The following is a 26,827-nucleotide window of genomic DNA, read 5'->3' on the forward strand; positions in this document are numbered from 1 at the left end:
GGCCCAATATGAAAACATAAAAACAATGGCCTTTAAGAATAAGAGAGGACATGTGTCAGTTATATAATAAGTCAGATGTCACATTTCCTTCCTTCTTTAATCAGAAACATATGCAACCCCCAAAAATCTAAAGCCACCTTTTATCAGTCTGTGATTGGTTTCATCTTGGAATTATATACCAACATTTAATTAAATTTATAGTTTTGAATTCTTGGGTTTAATTTCTGTGTTTGAATCTTATATAATTTTCTGGGGCACAAATGGAATCAAATTTAAGTAAGATGGTTGGTATGTATTATTTAAGTAAATTAGTTTAAATTTTTTAAAAATTGTTTATGTGAAATTAAAATTTTGAGCTTGATTTCTGAAAAATTACATAAGATTATGAGATGATTTTGATCTAATTCTATAATTATTTTGTTTGATTCACACTTACTATTTCAAACGTTATGGTAATTTTTTTTGTGAAACTATTGTTTCCTACTATTTGATGGGGTGATTAAGCAATTACGTTATTTTTCTTTTTTTTTAGTACATACGTTTTAGAGACAGTCAAACTGTAACTTATAGAATATTAAATATAATTTAATTTAATCTGAGTTTTGTCTTTAATACAATATATATGATTATTGAATACAATGTGATTTTTTAATATATTAGAACATATTTTATATTTTTAAATTAGTCTGTCATAAATTAATTTGGCTTCAATTTTTATTTTAAAAATATGAAAACTTTTTTTGTTTTAATTGGTTCGATCAGTAGTTTCATTTTATCTGAGTTTTGTCTTTAATACAATATATATGATTATTGAATACAATGTGATTTTTTAAAATATATTAGTACATATTCTATATTTTAAAATTAGTCTATCATAAATGAACTTGGTTTCAATTTTTACTTTAAAAGTATGAAAACTTTTTTTTGTTTTAATTGGTTTGATCAGTAGTTTTATTTTTAAGTTATATGGTATATGCTTTTATTAGGAAATATATTATATGTTAAAACTAAAAAGTTGGAAGAAATATATTTTTGTGACAATGTGATTTTTTGAAAAAAAACCAACTATACACCATATAAGATATAAATAAAATAAAGTATGTAAAAAATGTTTAATTTATTATTAGTGAGAAAGACATGTGTCATAAATATAGAGTGCCAAGTGTCGCATTGGCAGGCAATGTTAGAAAAAAACTTTCTCATATTATGCACGGTCAAAAACTAGTTCTTTTTAAGTCATAAGACTTTTTTTCTTATCATAATTGTGAACATGTTCTCACTTCTACACATTTTGGCAATTAAACAACTTCCCGAAAATCTTTCTCAACCCATTTTTACACCATTCTCTGCATTTTCTCTAGCACACATCAGCCTAAAAAGGGGTGTTTTGTTCTATGCATAGGCAAACCATTAATACAGAGAAAACAGAGCTCTCTTTCACGAGTTGACTAAAACAAAAGAAAAACAGAACAATACGACAAAGATATCACTTGAATAAGACAATCGCAATCAAATCTATTTTAAGTATTTAACGCTTAAAGTCAACTTCAGACGGCAGACAAGGACTATCGAAACTAACAGAATAATCAAAGGGGCTGTTTCAGTCTCAAACTACTACTGTAGTAGTAAACTTCCCGAAGAAGGGTAAATTTAAGTCTTCAGGCATATGCATAAGCTACATCTCTCTCTCACTCTCTCTCACCGATCAAATCAATCGTCTAAGTAGTAGTATGAGCCCGCAGCCTTTTGCTCCTTGTCCTTGGTAGACTCTAATTTGTTGATCCTTGGCCTAAAGTTAGTTGGATCTCGTCTGAATGTGATGTTCAGGTGCTGCAAAGGACAACAAGTTAGTTCGCTTTTATAAAGAGACTGATTCATTACAACACAATAAGGCTTGAAAGAGTGTCAGATTACCGATAAGAAGAGGTTCATTCCGCTGAGCAGCGACTGTGGCGAATGAGCGATACACTTGACGGCTGGCTGTCCTTCGTACACAATGACTCTGTCCGCCAGATAGGTCGCCATAATAAAGTCATGCTCTACGATAAACGCTGTTTTCTTTGCATGCAGGATAAACCGTTTTATCACCTTTGAAGCTGTGATCCGCTGCTCTGAGTCCAAATGCGCACTTGGCTCATCAATCAGATAGATATCAGCGGGCTTCCCAAGGCATAGAGTAATGGCAACCCTCTGCTTCTCTCCACCCGACAGAGTTTTTACCACTTGATCCAACAACGGCTCAATCTGAAGCGGTCTTATTACATCTGACACAAACTGAGGATGCGTATATGCATCACGGATCTTATCATGTAGCAACTGTCTTACTGTACACTCGCGCTTGGAATCATTGCCTTGCGGTTTGTACGACACATTAAACTCCGGCATCCCCGAGTCAACACCCTCTTCACGTGGGAATGCGCCTGCCTGCATTAGGATACAAATATCATTTCCTTTAACGTCTAACCACAACGAGCAGAGAAAGCAAAGGAGAGGAATTTTACCAGCATGCGGATGAAGGTCGTTTTCCCTGTACCATTCTCTCCGAGCATTACAATAATCTGAGAGTCTGTGAACTCCCCTTCCATAACTTCCAGCTTGAAACCCCCAAGTTGCTTACTCATGTTTGGGTATTTGTATCTTGCATAGGACTTCACTTCCCCATCAGTCTCTTGTGGAGTATCAGAAACCTAGGAAAGAGAAGCAAAAAAACTATATCAGTCAAAAATGACAACCACTTCTCTTGGAGGCTATTGGAAAAGCTTTACCCTGAAGGTCAGAGATTCATCCCTGAAACGCAAGTTTTCTGTGGGGATAAACCCGGCCAAGAACACATTGATTCCTTCTCTGACAGAAAAGGGGAGAGTCACGACACCATATGCTCCTGGTTTCCCATACAAACAGCAAACGAAATCGGAGAGATAGTCAAGGACGCTGAGGTCGTGCTCCACAACAATTACGTAGCTACAACAACGAAATGGCGAAGCCGATGTAAGCAAAATTTATCCTATTCAGGAAGATAAACTCAAACTAAAGGAGTTTCAGAAGATGAGAAAATCAAACCTGTCATGTCTGAGGAGTGAGCGTATAACTTGAGCAGCTTTGAGTCTCTGCCTCACATCGAGGTAACTAGATGGTTCATCAAACATGTATATATCAGCCTTCTTTACGAAAACTGCGGCAATCGCAAACCTCTGCAGCTCCCCACCAGATACTTGTCTTGCTTCACGCTCCAGGATCTGGTTCAACTCCATATCAGCACAAATCTCTTCCACCATTCCTCTCTCGTCCAGCTTCTCAAGCACCTTGCCAAGATTATCTCGAACAACTTCTTTGATGTGGTCGACATGTTGTGGCTTTATAGCAGTCTGTCATACATAGAAGGGGGATCAGAGTCGCTTAGTGAGCATCTTCCTTAAGAATAAATATCAAGAATAGTTTCCACCCTACCTTTAGATTCTCTTCTACGACTCGGATGAAGTAGCTTTGAAGTTCTGACCCGCGGAAGCGAGTTAAAATATCTTCCCAGTCAGGAGGATTCTGCCCAAAAGGTAGGAGAATAAATCAATCATACATAAATTACAGAGTACACACACTCTATGCGTAAGGGGTAGAGAAACTTGCGAGAGAGTCAATAGTTACATTAAATTTGCCAAGATTTGGTTTGAGTTTTCCAGCCAAAATTTTGAGAGCTGTAGATTTTCCAATACCGTTTGTTCCAACCAACCCAAGGACTTGCCCCGGCCTTGGAACTGGAAGCCTGCAAGACGAGATATATACCTCAGATTTCTAAAGACAGATAATCAAACAGATTCCACAAAGCAAAAAAACAAAAGTTGATAAGCTAACCTGTGCAGTTTAAAACCATTAGCACCATAACGATGGGTTGTATCTTTCTCCAAGTCCTTAGGAAGATTGATAATCTGAATAGCTTCAAACGGGCATTTCTGCAAAATGGTGCACCAACAAATCAGGGAGACAAAATCATTCAATGTAGAAAAAAGATATAGCCTAGGCGTAAGTACCTTAACACAGATACCACATCCTATACACAGCTCCTCGGATAAGAAAGCAGTCTTGGAAGTAGGAGCAACCTCAATACAAAGTTTCCCTAGAGAAAACACAAAACAAGGCCTATAAAAAAAACCGTCCTTTTATGTAATACAAGTTCCATGCTCAAGCCGAAGGACAAAATTGAGGAAAAGTACCAGTCTTGACAACAGGACAACTCTTCTTACACTCCTGGCGACATTTCTTCGGCTTACACCTGTCTTCACTTATGATAGCGATTCGAGTCAATCGGTCTGCCATCTCTCAACAAGGATCCTACATTCACAAGATACAAAGAGAATCTACGTTTACGTGTCTCACGAGGTAATCAAAAAAAAAAAAAAGGGGAAGCCTTTATTGGATGCATACAATACCAGATCTAAATCGACAAGTAAAACAGGATATGCAGTTAAGGGTACCAACAGGAACAGCTCATAAACTAAAACCGAACAATCTCGGAAAGAGTATAGCAGTATCAAGCAAAACAAAAAAAAATAATACTAGTAATCGATCTCAAAAGAGAAGAAGAGATAAGAAGAAGAAGAAGAAAAGATCTCGTACAAGGTGGCGATGAAAGCGGCGAAGCTGGGCAAGGGGCACTTTAGCAGGTTAGGGCTAGATTTGTAACCCTTACAATGCACTGGTTTTTTTTTTCTTTTTTTTTTAAAAATAGTATAGGATTCTCAAAACTAATTAAATTAATATTATATGAATCTAAATAATAATTAAAGAAAAAAGAACAGTTAAAATTTGTGGACTCCAAAAAAAAACATAGTTAAAAGGAAAACTTTTGGATTTTCTGACTTATTTATAGACTACTCAGCCAATGAAAATAGAGAATAATATCCCACATTGCAATTCGTGCTATAAGAGGGACCATTCCTTGATATTATAAACATACAATTTTATCCTTTTCTTTTAATTACCACAAATTTAATTTATATATGGTTCTTTATTTTGATTTATATAAACTATAATTTATATAAACTACTCTTTTTGTTTCAGAAAGTTTGATGTTTTAGAATATTTTTTTTGTCTCATAAAAATTAATTTTCTACAATTTTAAATTAATTAAAGTAATATTTTGTAAATTTCAAAAACTAATCATTGAAAATATTTTAATTTTTAAATTATTATTAATTTAAAATTAAATAATATCTCTTTAGTTAAAAGAAAAAATATATTTAAAATCAGTAATCATATTGTAAAGGTTCTAAACATTGATCTTTCGGACAGAGGTGGAGTATATAAAGTATAAACAATGCTCAGAGTGATTCCGCATGAACTCCTACATTAACCGCCTAGTATGACTCAAACAAAATAACAGCTGAAAATGAATAATTCTTCGTTTCGTTCATGCTATTAAACGACGAAGAATTGTGGTAGACAACTTAGATTTTGCTATTGAACGAGTTGACCTGAACATGCAATAGCTGATTTCTTTTATCTCCAAACACACAAATTAATTATTCTCTATCATTTATCTTTGCTCAGGGCATGACATTCACATAATCAAAGAAGATGCAAGAAGCTATGTTGATCATCGCTTTCTATCCTTGTGCCTGGTTGGTTGATCTGGAGTTGCACCAAGCTTGGAACATATGATGAGCACACAAGTGGGCGACAATATATGCGTTGAGTATATCCAAATTCGTCTGGCTTCCCGAGATTCCGAGCCTCTCCGATATTCACAGATTTGAAGTAATGGTCTTCTCCAATCATGTAGGCAGTTTGGTTGCGACATGTCTCGGTTCCTTTATCTTCGTCTAGATCAAAAACCACAGCAACTTTAATCTCCTCGTCAATGAAGAAACTCCCAGCCATAGAATTAACGCTAAAAACAGAGCCCGAACTCAAAAACATGCTCCAAGAGACGACATCACCGGGATGATCAATCTTATTTGTAACCCAAATCTCCAGCTGGTCACCAACCCCCCAGCTTTGATGTAATACCGCGAGCTTCTCTTCTCCGACACAAGACAGAGACACAAAAGTATCTGCCTTGTAAGAGTCATACGGAAGAGACAGAGGCAGTCCAAACTTTTCGCTTGTAAAGTCAAACGAGACTAGAATATCCTCAACTCTTTGTTGACCCACTTTAATTTTCTTCTCTTGAGCCAAGAAATATGTGCTTCCCTTCAAAGACACGCCACGTTGATGAGACTCTATATCCCTGTCGGGAGTTGGATAAAAAGCCCTCCATGAATCAGAGCCAAAATCATAGATTTCATAACCAAAAACTTGGTTTCTGCCTTGATAATCACCAAAAACCCTCAAGATTTTGTGGTTACGGTTCTTGTCATAACCGATAGCATACCTATCTAACCTGTGGAAACTGTTTCTCGGTAGAATCCACCTAGTCTGCCCCAAATAGGGATTCCATACCAAAAGCCTTGAGTTGTCCTTGAGAACGCATAGGAGTAAGCCGTCACAGTGAAAGACTTTAGATACCTCGATTTGGTCAAGTAGACCTACTTGCTTTATAGATGGATCAACCAAGTCACCACCGTCGTCGTTTCGGATTCCTTGAAGATCGAACCTCATCGAGCAAACCTTATAATTCATCATAATGAATCCTAAAAACTGCTTCCTTACTGCTGCTGCTTTACCAACAATCCGATTCTTAGATAATGAGTTCCACTTTTTGCAAGTAAATCGCACTGCGCTCAGAGATGTCAATGGAACCCTAGGGAGTATCTCCTCTACCACATCCCCAGGAAGTTCTGACATTGTCGTCGCTTTTCCAAGTTCCAAAAGACAGCTGCAGTGAAAAGATAAAACTAGGAGTGAGTGTATAACTTAAGAGAGGTTATTAGTGTTTAATGAAAATAAAGGGAGATCCATTAAGAAGATGATAGAATCAAACCTGTCAGGCCTGAGAAGTGAGCGTAGAACTTGAGCAGCTTTCAGTCTTTGCCTCACATCGAGGAAGCTGGATGGCTCGTCAAACATGTAAATCTCAGCCTTCTTAATGAAAACTGCGGCAATCGCAAACCTCTGCAGCTCTCCGCCGGATACATATTTTCCCCTGCGGTCAAGGATAGGGTCCAACTCCAGATCAGCACAAATCTGCACCATCATTCCTCTCTCGTCCAGCTTCTCAAGCATCTTCCCAAGGTCGCCTTGGACAAGTTTTTTGATTTGGTCGACATGTTGAGGCTTTATAACGGTCTGTCATATCATACAAGAGGAGGCATCGGACCCGCTTAATGAGCTGCTGCTTCCGTAGGTCTACGAAAAACAAAAGGAAAGAAGATCAAGATCAAAAATATCCACCATACCTTCAGATTCTCTTCCAAGACTCGGGTGAAATAGCTTTGAAGCTCTGACCCGCGGAAGTGAGTCAAAATTTCTTGCCAGTCCGGAGGGTTCTGCCCAAGAGGTGGTCAATGTTATCAGGTACGGAAGAGATGGAGTGAGTGCAGAAGGAGTAAAGAAAAGCCGTACTTACATTGTATCTGCCAAGATTTGGTTTGAGTTTTCCAGCCAAGATTTTGAGAGCAGTTGATTTACCGATACCGTTTGTTCCAACCAAACCTAGGACTTGCCCCGGCCTTGGAACTGGAAGCCTGCAAGTCGAGAGATATAGTTCGGAGTCTTTAAAGACGATATGATAAAACGGATTCCGCAGTGCACAAAAGAAAAAAGAAAAAAACAGAATGAGCTAACAACCTGTGCAGTTTAAAAGCATTGGACCTATAGCGGTGGGTTGTATCTTTCTCCAAGTCCGTGGGAAGGTTGATAATTTGAATAGCGCATTTCTGCAGAAAGAAAGAAGAAAATGTAGCAGTTAGTTAGTGTCCACCAAACAAACAGCTTGAGGGGTGACACACTCATTGTTAAAAGTAAAATAAAAAAAATAGAGCCAAAGACCTTCACGCAGATGCCACATCCTATACACAGCTCCTCTGACAAGAAAGAGGTCTTGGAAGACGGAGACACCTCGATGCAAAGTCTCCCTAGAGAAGAAAACAAATCATCATCCTTCTTGCACTTAAAGAGAAAGCGCAGGAAACGGGCTAACAGCAACACAAGCAAGCAAGCAAACACCCGAGAAAGAAACATGGAAAAGTACCAGTCTTGACAACAGGACAGCTCTTCTTGCACTCCTGGCGGCATTTCTTCGGCTTGCACCGGTCTTCATTCACGATAGCAATTCGGGTCAATCGATCTGCCATGGTACTGCAGGAAACAAAGAACAAAGTTTAACAAGGAAAATCACAGAGGGGCAATGACACAAAGATGATGGAGACCGGCATATGCTAAAGAAACGAAAAAAAAAAGAGAGATCGGTGGAAACAGGAACAGGCGAATAAGCTAGTGCGGAACAAGGACCTGATGATATGATAGTCTAGAGTGTAGAAGATAGTCTCAAAATAACAATATAATAAAAATTGTGGATCTCCAAAACCAAAGGAAATCTTTTGGTTCTGAGTCTTCTGACTCATTTATGCACTTCTAACCCAATCATCGTACGGAATAATATCTCCCTCGTTCGGCCACTGACGACAAATATTTTAAATCAGTTTTATCTTACTATTTGTTTGAGACCCGGACCGGACAGTGAATCGGATATATCATCGGATCGCTGGGTCAACCCGGTTCAACCCTAGTCAACATATCAATATCATATATAAATATATACTTATGTAGCTTATAAATGCTCTGTATTTTTGTTAATGTGTATATACTCAACAAAGTCCTCATTCCAAATTTTATTATTTTGTTTAACTAGTTAATATTTTTAAAAATATGGATTATTTATTATTCGATAGCATCTATATATATATCACTCGTATAACGACGGTATAAGAACAGAGACAAATTAGTTTATTTTACTTTAAGTGAACATAATATTAATTTAAAATTATAATACAAATGTATGTTTTTCTCTCTTTTTAACCCCTCGTATCTCACGCCTCTCTTATGATATTTTATCTTCTTCCTCGCTTCAACTCAAATCCAGAACATTGTTTTTCATCAATTTTTACAAATTTTTTTTTATAGATCTGGTAAAATTAAGTGAAAAAAAGGATTGATAGATGAAATCGGATGGCTGAGAATGGAACCCAAAAACCCGACGGGTCGGTTAATAATGTCGAGTCACTGATTTTTAACGGATTTATCTGTGTTTTTAATAATCTGGTTTTATAGCTAAACCCAAACCAAAATACTGAACGGTTGCGGATTAACCGGTTCGACCGGCCGGTCCGGTCTAGGTTTGAAAACGCTGCTTTTTGTTTTTATACACCATAGCAACAAATATTCAAAACAGTTATCCCATATAAATATTTACAATTATTTTGAAGGTATTTTACAGATTACAAATCTTTCTTCCGTAAGTACTTGCTAACGACAATAATTACTTGCTTACTTGCTAATCATAATCGACCTACTAAGGACGCTATAAATATTCTACACCTACATGGCAATTATCATCACCAAAACACAAACCAACAACATACACAAAAAAAAAAAACATAATTCCGTTCTCATTACAATGGCTGCTACTTTATTTTTTCTTCGTGATGTGCGACCCTACAATCTTAAATGAAAAGGTGGGTCTCTTATTATTAATCCCCTTTTTAAAACATAATCTTTGTTTGTTTTAACACATTTTTATTTTCATAAGCTTACAAAGATTCCCGTTTATAAATACAAGTTATGTGGTGCATTTATATGGTAAAACTAGATGAAAGGTAAGCACAGAAACATCAAAACACCAGTATTTCATTGTGTTGTATGAGAACAAAGATGTTGTATAAACATATCTTATTATGTAAAGTTATCTTAACCAAATCCTTTTTGTTTTCTTTTGTTTTTTGTCCCTAATTTTTTTTTTTTGTCATCTGGGGTTTTGTCAATTTATTATGCTTTTCCAATTATAATTTTTAGAAGAGCCTATATCTTTTTTAACGTAACTATAGCTGGGTCATTTTTAAAATGTAGGTCAGTCATCTATACTATTAAAACAAAAGTATTCATTAGACTCAAATTGGACTATGACTTTGTTTTGGTATGTTTTCATTATAAATGATTAGAGAATTACTTAATTTAATTAAATTAACTTATAGTTATGATTTATCTAAATGACCATTATACCCTTGCTCGACCACTTAATTACGACCGGGTCGATACGCAGATCCTCTTTAACCCGGAAGTAGAAGAAAAAACAACTCGCGAATCTGTTTGTACTCCAGGTTTATAATATTCGGATCATGTATGTTGTTTGGTTCAAGAGTAATTATTCTTGTCGCCAAACAGACGTATAGTCCTTGTAAATAAGGAAACTGATATCGAGTATTTAATGGCTTCAGTAATATCAAATATTAACTACTACCATACTTAATCCCTATAATTATTACGAATATTAATAATAATGAGAAATCTTTAATACTTATGGATTGTGACTTTGTTGCTTCCAAAATAATCAATAGATTAAATATGAAATTGTATATATATGTAAACTTATTTGATTTGCTTTTATATTGTGAGATATTTACGGAAACAACAAATCAACTTAATACAATTAAATAAAAACAAATCATCATTTAGTTTAGATTTTTCAATATTTCCTTAACGAAATTATAGTAATTAATTATGATTAGTATAGATGGAAAGAATAAAAAACGCAGAAATTATATATATGTAAAGTTGTAAACTAATTTACAGAAAATGTGTATTGTATATCCTATTTCGACTAAATATTTTGGAATATGGTTCATAATCACTATAAATATATGACTAATATGTTTTGAGTACAAATGAGCAGGAAGCTTGATTTATCAGGTATCCAAATTTAACAATTTAATTTGGTTCTCTATTTGAGCATATTTAAACTTTTAAAAAGTAAACAGATTATAATATATTTACGTTTTTAAAAAGAGTTTAAGAGATTATAAATATTTAAATTTTTATAAAATGTTTAAATTATTATAAATATTTGAATTCCGTCGAAAGTTTAAAATATAATAAGATAATTTAACTCTATAAAATATTTAAGTAATATTAATATTTTTACTCTTAAAAATTTTAAAATAAAAAAAAAGTTTGAGTTAAACCCGTTAAAACATGTATTTTTATCAAACTATAAATTAAATTGGTTTTTTTCAATTTTGTTGAGATTTGATATATCAAATATCAACTTCTAAATGATAACCTAAATATATTTAATCTCACTATAAATACAATGGTTTCCTAACCATTGAAATATCTCACACTAAAATTAAACAAGCAACTTCTCCTCTTTCGACAACAAACCAAAATAAAGAAAAACTCATCCTCTTACAAAACTACTATCCGATATTGCGGTGTGTATATCCTCTTACAAAACTACTATCCGATATTGCGGAGTGTCTATTCTCTTACAAAACTACTATCCAATATTGCGGTGTGCCTGTTTCCGTGAAAAGCTACATTTTACAAACTACTTACTCTATTTGGATTTTCAATTTACTGTATAACTCCAAATATACAAATAAACACTATATAAACAAAGAAAATAAGTCAAAATAAAAAACTACATTACAAAAATACAAATTATAAAAAAAAATAACTAACAAAATATATAATCTCGTGTTGTAGCACGGGGTATCACCAAATTGTAATGGTAAACATGACTATGAAACTGAATTTACAACCAATAAACGTATCCAATAACTATTCATATGTGCTTTATTGAAGCTATGTTATCTATTGGACTATCAAATCTATATTACTTTTTATTTACAATATATTTTTGCATATGTCAACCACATACCAGAAAAAGTAAGAGCTATCTAAATGATTTTTCTCCATCGCAGAAACAAACATAACTTACCAGACAACAAGTCATTGCTTTTCTACTCTATACAAGACTTCAAACATATTTTAAAATATTATAGTTAACCTTTTAAAAGAAACTATTATGGGACGAGTTAGGATATAAATTTAAAATATCAATAATCTATAGCTACTACCATTGGTTTTATATACCAAAAAGTATAAATTTTTTAAAGATACAATATATATATATATAAGATAATAAAATATCAAAATGATTTATTGTATAATATTTATCTAGGTATATCTGTCACATATTATTTGTTCTAAAACGAACAATCCAACAAAAAATATACAACCTAAATAACTAGGAAAACATACTCGAAACCAACAAAAAAAATATAATCCAACTAAAACTGTAGAATCTATTAATCAAAATAAACACAAAAGTACAACATTTTGTTTTAATAATTACAAAAATATGTTAAAATCTAGTCATATACAAAATCTCAATTTTTTTTTTCAAATTTCTCTTTTTTTTTTTTCTTTTTTTTTCTTTCACCCACTAATATTAAAATCACAGTGGAAATTTTTCTAAAAATTAACCCCAAACAAAAAAAAAAATAATACACCAAACCCGCAAATTCTGGTTAACATACATGTATTAAGAACAACAAAATTTTATACAAATTTTAGCCAAGAACATTTTTTTTCTTTTATTTTTTTTAAAATATCTCTTTTGGGTGCACTACAAGAAAAAGCTGTCACTATGATGTTAGTTTGAGACGAAATTTTTTTTTCACAAATTTGTGACCGTTTAGATACTATGTTGTGACATAATTTTTCAGTCATAAATTAGTAATTATTTCGTCACAAAATATTATTACGAATTAAATCGTAAAATTGTCTCTATTAGCGACTAAATAATGTCGATATTATTAATTGTAACAAGTGTGACGGTTTTACTACAATCATGTAGTCACAAATAGTGATATTTATTTGAGACAAAATTATTTGTCACACATTTGTGACCTTTTAATATAGAGAATGATCATTGAATTGTATGAAAGAAAATATAAATTAATAACCAAAAACTTACTTTTATAAAATAAGTCAATTACATCATCATCGTTAACATTTCATAATTTTCCTTAAAACTAAAAAAAATTATATTATTTTAAAGTAGATAACTATTTTAACTTATAGTTAAACATTCATCTTAAGCTTACTTCATGTCCATCCATCTCATGTTCACCACTTAATTTCTGAAACAGCATGAATCTAAATAAAAGAATGTTATTCTCATATCCATCGTCCACCACTTAATGATTTTCTAATATAACAAAATAAGATCAAAGACTTAATAAGATCATGCAATTTTTTTACTTCGTCTTCTAGGTAATTGACTCGGCTTTTCAAAGAAATCACTTCTGATTCAATGGTTGTTGTTGTAGTGCTATTCTGATTTTCTGTTCTTATTCTATAATCTTGCTTCGTCGTAGGTTTTCAAAAAATACTAGACATATTATCTCTTTTCGAAAATATCTCTTTCATCTATCAATTATCAAAAATATCTCTTATTAAATCTAGAAAAGTTTTATAAGGTTTCATTGTGCTCTATAATTGTTAGGGGCATTTCAAAAAATACATATTTTCTACGTCATTTTTCAAAAAATACCCTTTTATGTTGTTTATTTAAAATTTTTTTTTTCTACATATAAAATAACTAAACTCTAAACTCTAAACTCCAAATACTAAACTATATCCCCTTAAAACTATACCCTAAATATAAAATAGAGAGCACAACCTTTAAAAAAAATTCTGAAAATTAATTTACCACATTGTAATTACGTAAAAGAATACAAAAATAAAAATGACCAAAAAAGAGTATTTTTGAAAAAGACATTTCTAACAATTTCTCTATTTGTTATTAGCACCAATCACAAGAAGAAAACATTATCTTGTTCACTATAAAGTACCAAAAAATTTCAATGTGGTATTGGAAATAAATTCTAACAGAAACTAATACAAATTCAAGAAAAAAACAAACTAACACACTAAAGTCATATTTCACCTAATTTTCTTACATTTATATATGTGTATATAGATATTAATAAGTTTATGCAATTACTAATCTATGATAGTGATAAGAGCGATTTTCAATATATATATATATATATATCATTATATTATTTTATCAAATTGTGTTAAATATTGCATTGGTCCAATTTGGATTTATCAGATTTTTTATATTGATTTATAAATAATTATTAACGCATCGGGTATCCTTTATCCTATAAAGCACAAGTCACTTTACTAATAAAAATTTGACATATCAGCCAAACTAAATTATTTTTTTAAAATATATATAAAACAAGACATGATCGTAGCATAATAAAAAGATGAAAAAAAACTATTGTTTTTGTAGTTCGGTTGGAAACGTGTTGTAGGCGATTATGAAGGCGATTTGACATCTCTCTTGGTGGTTGAATCTCGTCTCTCCGGAGACGGTTACTTGCAGTTTCGTCGACGTCGTGGGGATATCCACTCTATGCAATTGTGTGACGGTTATCAACACGAAGTGTCTCCCTCTTCGTGATGCACTTTTGCCGGTTTCCATGAAAAATCCTTTATACTATAAAGCACAAGTCACTTCACCAATCAAATATCGCCACATAGATTTCTTTTCATAATTTAAGTAATTAACAAAAAAAAAGTAAAAGTAAATCGGTTAGACAACTTCTGAAAAAAAAAATGAATATCTAATTTATGGTAAAAACACATATATTAGTAAGATTTAGTTTTCAAACATATATTAAAACATACTTTTACTAAAAATAAATATTAAAAATATAATATTTTTGCTATAAATCCCTTAATACTCTAACATATCTCATGATTTTAATTAAAGAGTCCTAAAAATACTCTCAATTAATAACTCATGATTATTAATTTTACGTTTTCCACCATTTAATTTGAAAATATTTTCTTAACAAGATTCCACCAATATATTTTAAATTATGAGTTATTAACTATTTACTTCTCCAAACTAATTAATTATTATAAAAACAGCTATTCTTCAAAATCAATAAATAACATGTAAAAAAAAATATTTCTTTCCCAAAAAAACACGTTTAATGCTAAAAAGAAGGGGAAAAAAAGAAGAAGAGCACGTTCATTCTGTTGGACAAAACTAAAAAATCCAACTGAACATTTTTACAAAAGTAACTTCAGTTGGAAAAATAAATAAATAATAATAATACAGAAACAAAAGTAACTGCCATTTAACATAGTTATTACGAGAAATTAACAACTCCTAATATAAAGCTATCTTGAAAAATGCATATAAACATGTCGTTTATTTGTATGTTCAAAAACTCCGAATTTAACTCTCACACTATCATGAAAAAAAACTTTTTTCGTGATCTTTCTTAACTCCCCTACTAAACTGATATGTTACAGGCTTAACCTTCTATAAATACTCTTAATTATATACGTCGTAGTACAGTCTTTTCTTGCGTTAGACTTTTTAGTTGAGAAACTCTCAAACAAATTCCTCGAGGTAAAACAACAATAACTCTTTAGTTAGTGAATATGTCTACATTTAAATTATCGTTATTCACAATTTTGTGTTAATATCCTATTAGTTCTTTTGTTACTTTTTATTAGTTTGTTCTGTTTCTGAATCTTCTATACATATCTTATACAAGATCCTCCCCATGACAATGTGGTGAACCAGATGTAATCCAAGACAAATTAGTTGGCACAAAAACTAATCCGGACTGTGGACTACCACGCTTCACAGCCTCAATATAGTCATTACCTTTTCATCGTTTCAACATGGTTCTGGCCACAAAACGAACGTCCGACGTTAACAATCCAGCCACCCATTTCGGTACATCGAGACTCATCGCGGACACTGTCAATCGAAAACTTGTCTCATACACTCATACACATTCTCCAACCGTCTTCAACCGTCTCCAACCAGAAGCTTCAACTGCTCCCTAAAACCATCTTCGACCAAGAGGTGTGGCTCTGTATTTCTAGACACTATTATTTTGTTGTGATGCTCTATATTTCGTTCTTCTTAATTTACTCTGTATATACCTCAGTCCTCATTTCTTTTTAATTAAGTACTACATTTAAAATAATTAAAAAAAACTTTGGATGATATAGTTTGTTTCAATCATCCGATTGTGTAGCATTTGATTCTATTTTTTGCTCTCTTGCCATATATTTAGATAAGGTTGTAGTCTAATGATTCTGTAGAAATTGAATTTGATAAGTTTGTTTGTTCTTGATTGCAATGCCAAATAACATAATTGTAATCATCCTTTATGTTGGGCAAGAGAGCAAAAAAACTTTCTTCGTGGGAAAGTTCGTCTTTTAACTAAAAATATTTAAAATTTAGAATGTCACATTATAGTAAATTATTATTATGCATGTATTCTGTGTATATATAACTACTAATGAAAACATGCCAATGTGTATCCATTTAAATTATATTAACAAGCTATACGTAATGATTTTTTTTATATACAGAAATCTACCATTTTACTTAATCTAATAAACGTTGAGTACTATTTTTATGGTATATGTGAAATAACCACTGAGAACAAAATCTGAAAATTATATGTAGTTTAATTAAAGATGTAGATTTTAGTTTTGCAGAGATTAGATGCATCATAAATTTGTAAGTGTTTTTCATACATTTTTAATTTTGTGATGGTAGAATAATGATTGTTTATATATTTATAAATTAAATTTGGATTTTTGTTAGGTTTATGTAAGATTTTGAAGAAAAATAATAATTTAATTTTTTAAAAATAAATTTAATAACATAAAACTATCCCGTGCTATAGCACGGGTCAAATACTAGTTTATACTATAAATACCGATCATCTGATTGGCGTTGTTTCCATCACTCTGCTTTACTTACATCTGCGATCCTCTTCTTATATCACTATTACTCAACACTTCAAAGAATGGCTAATAATCTCCGAAGAGCAGTTCAAGATATCAACTTAGGCGCCGATGATGCCCCTTTGGCAATACCGGAAGTTGTGATGGCCAATGCAGCGACGGAAAACCGATTCATTCTCATTGGTCGTCCAGTCATGCCTCGTCGTCAAAATCTGCGTTCAATCATTGCATCCATGCCTAGAATCTGGGGTCAGGCCGGTATTGTCCATGGTCGTATTGTTGGTGGGAATCACTTTCAATTTATCTTCCCCACTGAAGGTGAAATGGAACTGGTTCTTCGACGTGGTCCTTGGGCGTTTAACGATCGCATGTTGATCCTCCAACGCTGGTATCCAAATGACAACCCGCCTCTCATTGACTTTATCCCGTTTTGGGTGCATATCCGAGGAATACCCTTCCAATTTCTTAACCTTGAAGTCATCTCCTACATTGGACGTGCTATTGGTACTCTGCTTGATGTTGACTATGATGCGGAGGCTGCTGCGAGAGTTGAATTCGTTCGTGTCCAAATCCATTGGGACATCCAACTCCCACTCCGCTTCCAGAGACAAATCCAGTTCCAACAAGGTGTCAATACTCTTCTGCGTTTCTGCTTTGAACGTCTCAGAGGATTTTGCGAGGTATGTGGTATGCTCACTCATGATACCGGTGCTTGCATCCTGCAAAATGGTGGTGAAGAGCATTTTGATGATCCTGATGATGATGAAGACCCTGGCCATCCTGAAGACATCCCTAACCGTGGTGTCGCCATTCGTGAACTGTGGAGGATGATCCAATCCCTTATGCTGCTCAAGAGATACATATCCCGGATGACCGCATTCCAGAGGAACCACTTAGAGACAACCATGTTAACAATGCTCCAAACCTGGTTTCACAAGAGATGCGTAGCACACTGCATGGGGAAACTGACACTGATATGAATGCTAGAGGCAAACGTAAGAGGGATGAGATCAATGAGCCTTCTGCAAGGGTTGAGGGCTCCAAAGCTATGGTATATGAAGTCAGTGAAGGTAGCAACTCCGGGGAGGTTCGCATTCCCCATGATCCTGACAGAGGCGCAGTGGGCCCTATACCACCACTTTCTCCATGAGGACAGCCGCTTGGAACTGTAGAGGACTAGGCAATGACCTCGCAGTTCGACGTCTAAAGGAGATTAAGAAGACTTTCTCTCCAGACATCATTTGCCTCTTTGAAACAAAACAAGGAGATGACACTGTTAGAGATGTAGGTGCATAACTAGGTTATGATCGTGTTGTAACAGTGCCTCCTGCTGGTTTAAGTGGTGGAGTAGCTTTATTTTGGAATAGCAAAATATCTGTTTCCGTTCTGTCTCAGTCCCCAAACCTTGTAGATACTCATGTTCAAATTAATGGATTTGGTTTATACTTGTCTTGTGTATACGGTAATCCAAATCCATCTTTAAGATACTTGGTTTGGGAAAGATTAGAACGGATTGCAACGAGTAGGAATGGCCCTTGGATGGCTATTGGTGACTTCAACGACATCAAGAACAACACTGAGAAAAGAGGAGGACCATTACGTCCTGAGAGTTCATTTTCTGACTTTAAAAGAATGATGCAAGTCTGTGACTTTCAAGACTTAAAACACACTGGGGATTCTTTCTCCTGGATGGGAAAAATATATAATCACAATGTTGCTTGTTGCTTAGACTGGACAATGGTGAACTCTGAATGGTTAGCACAATTTCCTGCGTCTCAAACAGAGTTTTTAGAGCTCATTGAATCAGACCACAAACCAGTTATCACCACTATTACCAATGATTTCTCCCCTCGCAGAGGACATTTCTACTTCGACTCATGTATGGTAAACAGAGAGGGTTTTAGCGATGCAGTATCTAAAGGTTGGACAATCCGTAGACCATGTCAAGCGAAGTGCCTCAGTACACGTTTGCGTGAGTGTAGAAGATCCATATCCGTCTGGAAAAAAGCAAACAAAACGAATGCTCAAGAAGAAATTGGCATTCTAAAGACGCTAATTGATTAAGCTCACTCTAATGGTTCTACTACACAACATATCCGAGATCTTAGAGGTAAACTTAGTTGTGCTTATCATAGCGAAGAAGAGTTTTAGAGAATAAAGAGCCGAAAGTCTTGGTTATAAAGTGGTGATCGAAACACAAGATATTTCTTTGCCACTGCAAAAAATCATACAGCTCGGAATAAACTATACTCTTTTCTGGATGATGAGAGACGTGAGCATCATGGTGACAGTCAGATGGGAAAGGTTGCTGAATCTTATTTCACCAACTTATTCAAAAGTGAATTGTCTGTTCAGAACAACCACTACCACGTGTTCCAGGACTTCCAGCAGCGTGTCACACCAGAGATGAATGAAGACCTAGTGAAGCCTGTTACTGAAGAAGAAGTCAAAACAACCGTGTTTGCTATTTGGAGCAACTAAAGCCCCGGGTCCAGACGGTTTCACAGGAGCTTTTTACCAAAACTATTGGGAAGTAACAAAAGATGCAGTAATCGAGGAAATTTGGAACTTCTTTGATCAAGGTATTTTTGACAAAGCTCTGAATTATACAAATATCTGTCTAATACCTAAGACTACCGAGGCGAGGCATATGAGTGATTTTCGTCCAATCGCATTATGCAACGTTAGTTATAAGATAATCTCCAAAGTGTTGGTTGGAAGGTTACAACAACATCTGCATCATATCATCTCTGAAGAACAAGCTGCTTTCATCCCCGGAAGAAACATTACAGACAATGTCCTTATAGCACATGAACTCATCCATGCCCTCAAAGTCAAAAGACGTTGTGCAAACTCTTATATGGCGATAAAAACAGATATTACGAAGGCCTATGACCGTCTAGAGTGGGATTTTCTGCAGGAAACGATGCTTAAATTCGGTTTTGATATTAAATGGGTGCAATGGATAATGATCTACGTCAGGATGCCAACATTCTCAGTAAACATCAACGGTAATCCCCAAGGTTTTATACAGCCGGAACGTGGAATATGAAAAGGTGACCCAATCTCACCTTACTTATTTATCCTCTGTGCTGAAGTCTTAAGCCATATGATGAAGCAAGCAGAAGCACAAGGTACAATCAAAGGAATCAAGATAAGTAATGCTAGTCCTTCAGTGAGCCATTTACTCTTTGCAGATGACTTCCTGTTCTTCGGTCAAGCAAATATCAAATCATGCACAGCTATAAAAGAGGTCCTTACACAGTATAAAAGAGCTTCTGGTCAGCAAATCAACACAAGAAAATCTGCTCTAACCTTTGGAAAGCGAGTTCCTGCCACAACTAAAACTCAGATACGACGGGTTCTACAGATTCACAATGACGGTGGATGTGGCAAGTACTTGGGGCTCCCTGAACAGTTCGGTAGAAAAAAGAAAGAGATGTTTCAATATATTGTGGAGAAAGTCCAGAACAGAACAAAGGGGTGGAATAATAAGTTTTTATCTCAAGGCGGTAAAGAGATTTTATTGAAAGCAATAGCCCTTGCAATGTCTGTCTATACAATGAACTGTTTCAAGATCCCAAAAGGGATTTGCGAAGAGATAGAAAAGATTATCGCTAACTTCTGGTGGAACACTCAGCAAACGGGTAATGCAGTTCACTGGGTAGCTTGGGATCGTCTGAAGTATATGAAAAAAGAAGGTGGACTTGGCTTTAGAGATATAGAGCTCTTTAATGATGCTCTACTTGCCAAACAAGCATGGAGAATACTACAAAATCCAACTAGTCTTCTCTCTCGTATCCTCAAAGGTAGATACTTCTCAGACTCAAATATTCTCGAGGCTTCAAGAGGAACTCAACCCTCTTTTGGTTGGCAATCAATCCTTCATGGTCGTGACCTCTTAAAGAAAGGCATGCGATTTACAGTTGGAGATGGTGTATTAAAACATGGACTGATCTTTGGCTCCCAGTCCATCCACCACGACCCCCTCAGAAGGCAATAGAGAATCAATCTGACACTTTCACTATTGACAGTCTTTTGCTTCATGACAGAAGCAATTGGAATGAAAGACTAATACGAGAAAGAGTTCATCCAGATGATATCAATCACATTCTGAGAATCAAAGTAAGTTACTGGCAGCATCAAGACTATCTGGGATGGCACTACACTGAATCAGGAATTTATACTGTTAAGTATGGCTACTGGCTTGCTACTCACCTTCCGAATCAAGAATTCCAGATCAGACCTCCATACGGAAATCTACAAACAAAAACAGAAATCTGGAAAACAAAACTCTCGCCGAAGTTTAAACATTTTTTGTGGTGATTATCATCAAGAGCATTGGCTACTGGAGCTGAATTAGAGCGACGACATATCCCTGGAAGCTCTTTCTATAAACGTTGTGTCTCCGAAGTTGAAACGCCAAAACATTTGTTCTTTACCTGCCCTCATTCGATGCAGATTTGGCGTGGTTCACATCTTCCTATCAGAGGTATTCTCAATCCGAATGTTTCCATTGACACCAAGCTTAAAACAAATTTGGAGTTCCACAAACAGAGGAGGATATATGGTAGGCTTTCCATACTTCCATTTTTGATCCTATGGAAAATTTGGACAAGTCGCAACAAACTCACATTCCAGAAGATCAATCAGCTGGCAAAGAGTACTAAAAGAAGCGAAACAAGAGACTGATGAATGCCTAGACATTCTTCCTCCAATTACAGAGCACAATCGTCGGGACTCAAACAATACCTGTAATGGTAGAGGAGATAGAGCCAACTGGATTAAACCACCTCCTGGCTGGGTCAAATGTAACTATGATGGTAGCTTCAACAATGGCGACACACATCCTACTTCAGCATGGATAATACGCGATGAGCATGGTCAGTTTAAAGAAGCAGGTCAAGCTTCTGATCCCTTAGCTACGTCTGCTATTGAAGCTGAATGTCAAAGTTTAGTTTACGCAATGCAACAAGCTTGGAGAAGTGGATACACACGTATAATATTTGAGGGTGATTGTCAATCGCTCATCAATGCAATCAACAAAAGATCTCTACGCTTTGATATTTTTCAACTGGCTACAAGAAATACAAGGTTGGTCAACAAGATTTGCCAACATAATCTTCCGCTGGATGTCACGGTCTTCAAATAAGTTAGCTGATAAATTAGCCAAAGACCAACGGAATAGAAATTCTAATTTCACTATCTATCACTCTGTTCCTTTATGTATTATGTATGATGTAAACTCTGGCTTGGTTATGTATTAATATAAATGTAGTTGAAGGGTTAAAAAAAAAAAAAAAAGATGAAAAAAAACTTTACTTAAAAAAAAAAAAAAAACGAGAAAATCTCCAGTAACTTTTCTAACTGTTTTCCCATGCCTCCATGATCGTCTACATTTCCACACAATAACTACTTTTTTTTTTTTTTACCATATATATATTACAGTAGTATTTTACAAAAACCAAAACTAGTTTCTACGGTTAAAAGAAATCAGAACAAATCCACAAAACAATCGTTGGCTCTTGGATGTTTATTTTTCCTCTGACAATCACATATTCACATCCAAGGTAAATTGGGTGTTCGATTCATTTTTTTTTTTGTCTCTGCATCTGCTTTACATGATCTCACGTTATTTTCTTTGCTTCTTCTTTCCCAGCTGACAGCCCTCTATTTCCAAAATCTCACGTACATTTTGAATCTACGCTTCTATTCACTCTGGGTTTGGCTTACATCATCACCACCAACCAAGACTCCATTCCTTTTCGACAGTTCTTCCAAGGAGATCTTTAGTCCTCTCCTCTGGCATGACATGAGTGCAACCTTAAGACGTACGGCACAAAGGTTCATTTCCCTGACCAGCCATTCTTACAAGATAAAAACATCCAAATATCCAGTTTTTTTTCCTTCGTCTTTCATGCAGTAGGATACACGTCTCTCTTCTCTCTTATATATTTATTGTTTTTTTTCTCAAGTTTTAAAAGTATATATTCCACATTGATCTCTGAAAAATACACCAAAAATATAGTAACAGAATCCGTAATATGTTAATTTAATATATCATCCCAACAGTATGAAGAACTTGATATTTGACATAAACGATGTTCAGGGTGCCGCTCAAGTTAAACACTAGGATAATCTCAAATTTGATACATGTTCCATTTCTATAGTTGTGACATTGCATATCATAAATGAATCATTTTACTTTACCAGTTTCGCATGATATCTCAGTTAAATTATGTATAAAACTAGTAGTAAGCCCGTACTTCGTGCGGGACAAAATTTATCAAACAAACTTGTATTAAAAAAATGAAAATCAAGATGATTATTTTTAGTTGATTTTGATAAAATGCGGGAAAATAGTTAAAGTTGATGTATATATTGTTAGAGATATGATAGAGATATGATGAGATATGATAGGATTCGTATTAACTCCTCAATATTTGATATCTTTGTATTAGGAAAGCTCTGTAATTACGCCTAACCTAGAGGCTCCTCTGTTACTCTCTGTATATATGAGCCTCCTTGTAACACTCAAGTGATATATGAAAATACAGCTTTTACATGGTATCAGATCAAGGTTTCGATATCTAAAAAAAAAAAAAAAATTCTTCTTCTTTCGGCTCCTTCTCTTCTTGTCCTTGTCTCTCATCGTTCTTCCTTTTCATCTCGTCTTTCTCATCTCTTTGTCATGGCCGCTGAAACTGTGGATAACACTCAACCACTGCTTCATGTCAACATGAGCAATGTCTCCAAACTCACCTCTCTCAACTATGTCACTTGGAGTCTCCAAGTACACTCCCTACTTGATGGCTATGACTTAGCTGGTTTCATTGATGGAACCACACCCTCTCCGTCTCCAACTGTCACGACCAACGGCCAAACCATCACAAACCCAGATTTCACCAAATGGATGCGCCAAGACAAGCTGATCTACAGCGGTCTTCTTGGGACACTCTCCCCCACTGTGCAACCTCTTGTCTCTACCACCAAATCTGCATCAGAAATGTGGAGATCTCTGGCTGACACATACGCTAAACCAAGTCGAGGCCATGTCCAGCAACTTTGACACCAACTCAAACACTTCCCCAAGGGTGACAAAACCATCGACGAGTATATGCAATGGCTGACCACTCGTTTGGACAAACTTTCTCTCCTTGGACAACCGGTTCAACATGAAGAACAGATTGACTACATTCTTCAAGGTCTACCTGAAGAATACAAGTCAGTTGTGGATCAAGTTGAATGTCGTGATGTGTCTCCAACCATCACTCTAGTTCATGAAAAGTTGCTGACCAAGGAAGCTAAACTCCTCTCTGTTTCAACTGTTGTGCCGAGTCATGTACCACTCTCCGCGAATGTCGCTACCTCTCGTCCTCGGTCCACTCAATACCGACCTAACAACCGCCAATACAACTCCAACAACCAACAGTACAACTCCAAACATGATGGTCGCATGTCTCGCGGATACAAAGGTAAGTGCCAAATCTGTGGCATCTTTGGCCATAGTGCCCGTCGGTGTCCTCAATACTCCCCCAACCTCCGTCTACTCCACCAAATGGGCTTCTTCCGACCCCATTTCGTCCTTGGCAACCAAGAGCAAATCTTGCTCTCTCCTCACAGTTTCCGGCTAATTCGTGGATAATGGACAGTGGTGCCACACACCACATGACCAATGACCTCAACAACCTAGCGATGCATCAGCCATACACGGGGAGGACTCAGTTCTCATTGGCGATGGCTCCGGACTCTCCATCTCTCATGCTGGTCCACTCACCCTTCCCTCCTCTACTCGCCCTTTAACCTTAAACAAAGTTCTTTGTGTTCCTAATATTCATAAAAACCTCATCTCTGTTTACCGTTTGTGCAACGCTAATCAAGTTTCTGTACATTTCTTTCCTGCTTACTTTCAGGTGAAGGATCTAATCTCGGGGGTCCCGTTAATCCAGGCAGGACTAAGGCAGATTTATACGAGTGGCCAACATCTCCTATCACCCTTGCTTCCTTCTTTGTCTCCACCACATCCAAACCATCATTCACCGATTGGCATCATCGTCTAGGCCAACCGTCTTTTCCACTTCTTCATAATATTGTCTCAAATTTCGCTTTACCTTGCAATAATTTTGTACCCATCAGTTCCCTTTGCTCAGACTGTCCTATTAATAAAACCCATAAATTATCATTCTCTCAATCCTCCATTCACTCAACTCATCCTCTCGAATTCATTTACACAGACGTATGGACCTCGCCAATTGTCTCCATTGACAAATTCAAGTACTACCTCGTCTTTGTTGATCATTACAGTCGCTACACTTGGCTATATCCGCTCAAACAAAAATCTCAAGTGCGAAAAACTTTCATAACATTCAAAGCTCTGGTGGAGAATCGGTTCAAGCAAAGAATTGGCACCCTATATTCAGACAATGGCGGCGCATTTGTGGCTCTACGGTCCTTCCTCACTACCTCCGGCATCTCTCACCTCACATCCCCACCCCACACACCGGAGCACAACGGCATCTCCGGTGTATCCATAACTTTCACTGATTAACTCACAATCCACAAACATACGAACGCTTAAGTTAGATTAAAGTTAAAAAAAAAAAAAAGACTTTACATAAACCTAAATTAGATTTGGTTTTATTAGAAATAGAGCACAACTCATTATTTTTGATAAAAACAAAGTACAAATATTGGTTTAATAATTTCCTGTTTTGATTATTTTATAAGTACTACTTGCTCTACTTGTTGTTCTATTCTTAGTTAGCTCAGTGAGCAGTTTATGGCTTCTCATTATTTCATTCATGACCTTACCTGGAAACAATTTTACAAATCTAATTAAAACAATTAGAAGTAAAATATCAAACTGTAGCAAAGGCAATCAAGAATTAAAAATCACTTTGAAACAATAGAAACATAGTTAAGTGATCAAGGTTACTTTAGTCATTATTTTGAATATACATTATCTTTATACATATTAATATTAACGTATCCTATACACTTTATATTTAATTTAAGTAACATCAAAATCCTATGAAATACACACAAAACAACATGCTGAACTGGTTAAAGAATCACAGCGGCACATATTAATTTGAAAAGCACACAGATAAAAATGTAGCATGATGCTTCATTAAATTTAAGACTTTTACAACAATTCATGGAAGTGAAAAATAAAAAAAAGGAGTGAAGAAGACCGATATTTTGAAACTGATTGAGGTTGAACATTGGTGACTTCACCTATCAATAGATACATTAGCATGATAGAAGTTGAACATTGGACAAAAACCCTACCTCAAACCTTGGAGCCAAAAAAGAAAGAAAAGAAAAGGAGTGAAGAAGATATTGTCGGAGTATGTATACCTATTAGTGGCGGCATCAAGTTCCTGGAAGATGAGGTGTTGAAGACCGATATTTTTGAAACTGATTGAGGAGACCGATATTTTATTTTTGGATCGATTGAGAAAATTTATGATCGATGTTTGAGTATCAGATTTAATATATAAGGTATAAGAAACAGAGATCGTGGGTGAAGCATAGATCGTGGGAGATATGGTTTATGTGTTTTTTTCTTTTTTTTAATTTGGTACTTTGTTAGCATCATCACGTTTTAGTTTTTAACTGATTTTTATTAATTAAAAATGTTTTAAAATCCTATGTGGGATATTTTTACTGGTCATGTGACTTGTGTTTTATAGTATAAAGGATATCATAAGTGGTAACCGGCGTATAACTTCTCATGATTTACCTACACTGATATCTACTTTATTACAAATCTAGTGTTTAGCATACTTACTGAGTCTGTATGAATTCAATCGACGTAGGCCGAAATCGCGAAAGAGACGATCAAAAAGCGAAGCAATGAAGCATTACTTGGCCATATCATTTTGTGGTGATATACGTGATATTGTATGGGTCATGTGTGTGTACATGTTTTGTGTATATAACTAAATGTAGATAGATTATCAATCAAATATTCAAATGTATGAATTAATTAAGTGTTATATCATAATTAAGCAATCAGAAATATGAATCAAGTGTGAGTATCAGATAAGCAAAATAAATACTAAGTTTTTTCGCGCGTAATGCGTAAGACCTC

General features: G+C 35.1%; 3 protein-coding genes across 7 annotated transcripts; 1 reads left to right on the forward strand and 2 right to left on the reverse strand.

Annotated features, from left to right (window-relative positions):
* Positions 1–1,473: 1,473 nt before the first annotated feature.
* Positions 1,474–8,225, reverse strand: LOC104778135 (ABC transporter E family member 1). Of its 5 annotated transcripts, none has more exons than XM_010502532.3 (11): positions 4,609–4,857; positions 4,206–4,323; positions 4,023–4,108; positions 3,847–3,944; positions 3,640–3,757; positions 3,448–3,537; positions 3,061–3,365; positions 2,766–2,961; positions 2,502–2,687; positions 1,915–2,424; positions 1,474–1,830 (listed from the first exon to the last, which is right to left on the reverse strand). In XM_010502532.3, exons 2-11 carry the CDS (start codon positions 4,306–4,308, stop codon positions 1,711–1,713), a joined length of 1,812 nt encoding a protein of 603 aa, XP_010500834.2. In that variant the 5' UTR covers positions 4,309–4,323; positions 4,609–4,857; the 3' UTR covers positions 1,474–1,710. The 5 variants fall into 5 exon arrangements, with proteins under 5 accessions (XP_010500834.2, XP_087308021.1, XP_087308031.1 ...); XM_087451895.1 differs by having other exon boundaries at positions 4,422–4,733; XM_087451905.1 differs by lacking the exons at positions 3,061–3,365; positions 3,448–3,537; positions 3,640–3,757; ... (2 more) ...; positions 4,206–4,323; positions 4,609–4,857 and adding exons at positions 6,914–7,218; positions 7,329–7,418; positions 7,499–7,616; ... (1 more) ...; positions 7,921–8,006; positions 8,123–8,225.
* Positions 5,545–6,831, reverse strand: LOC147949571 (putative F-box protein At3g13624). Its single transcript, XM_087451921.1, has one exon. It carries the CDS (start codon positions 6,775–6,777, stop codon positions 5,560–5,562), a length of 1,218 nt encoding a protein of 405 aa, XP_087308047.1. The 5' UTR covers positions 6,778–6,831; the 3' UTR covers positions 5,545–5,559.
* An 8,568-nt stretch (positions 8,226–16,793) lies between the features above and the next one.
* On the forward strand, positions 16,794–17,881 carry LOC147949572 (uncharacterized). The gene is made up of 2 exons (XM_087509545.1): positions 16,794–17,544; positions 17,586–17,881. The coding sequence occupies exons 1-2, from the start codon at positions 16,794–16,796 to the stop codon at positions 17,879–17,881; spliced, it is 1,047 nt and encodes a 348-aa protein (XP_087365671.1).
* The last annotated feature ends 8,946 nt before the right edge of the window (positions 17,882–26,827 follow it).

This window comes from Camelina sativa, chromosome 1, assembly GCF_030686135.1.
Source record: "Camelina sativa cultivar CO46 ecotype springtype chromosome 1, ASM3068613v1".
Lineage (NCBI taxonomy): Eukaryota > Viridiplantae > Streptophyta > Magnoliopsida > Brassicales > Brassicaceae > Camelina > Camelina sativa.

Coding starts and splice junctions, on each gene's coding strand:
- LOC104778135 (XM_010502510.3), bottom strand. CDS start 4,308: ATGGCAGACCGATTGACTCGAATCGCTATCATAAGTGAAGACAGGTGT. Junction 3,758..3,846: donor AATGGTTTTAAACTGCACAG/GTTAGCTTATCA, acceptor CTCGTCTTGCAG/GCTTCCAGTTCCAAGGCCGG. Junction 3,538..3,639: donor CAAATCTTGGCAAATTTAAT/GTAACTATTGAC, acceptor CCTTTTGGGCAG/AATCCTCCTGACTGGGAAGA.
- LOC147949571 (XM_087451921.1), bottom strand. CDS start 6,777: ATGTCAGAACTTCCTGGGGATGTGGTAGAGGAGATACTCCCTAGGGTT.
- LOC147949572 (XM_087509545.1), top strand. CDS start 16,794: ATGGCTAATAATCTCCGAAGAGCAGTTCAAGATATCAACTTAGGCGCC. Junction 17,545..17,585: donor TAACCGTGGTGTCGCCATTC/GTGAACTGTGGA, acceptor ATGCTGCTCAAG/AGATACATATCCCGGATGAC.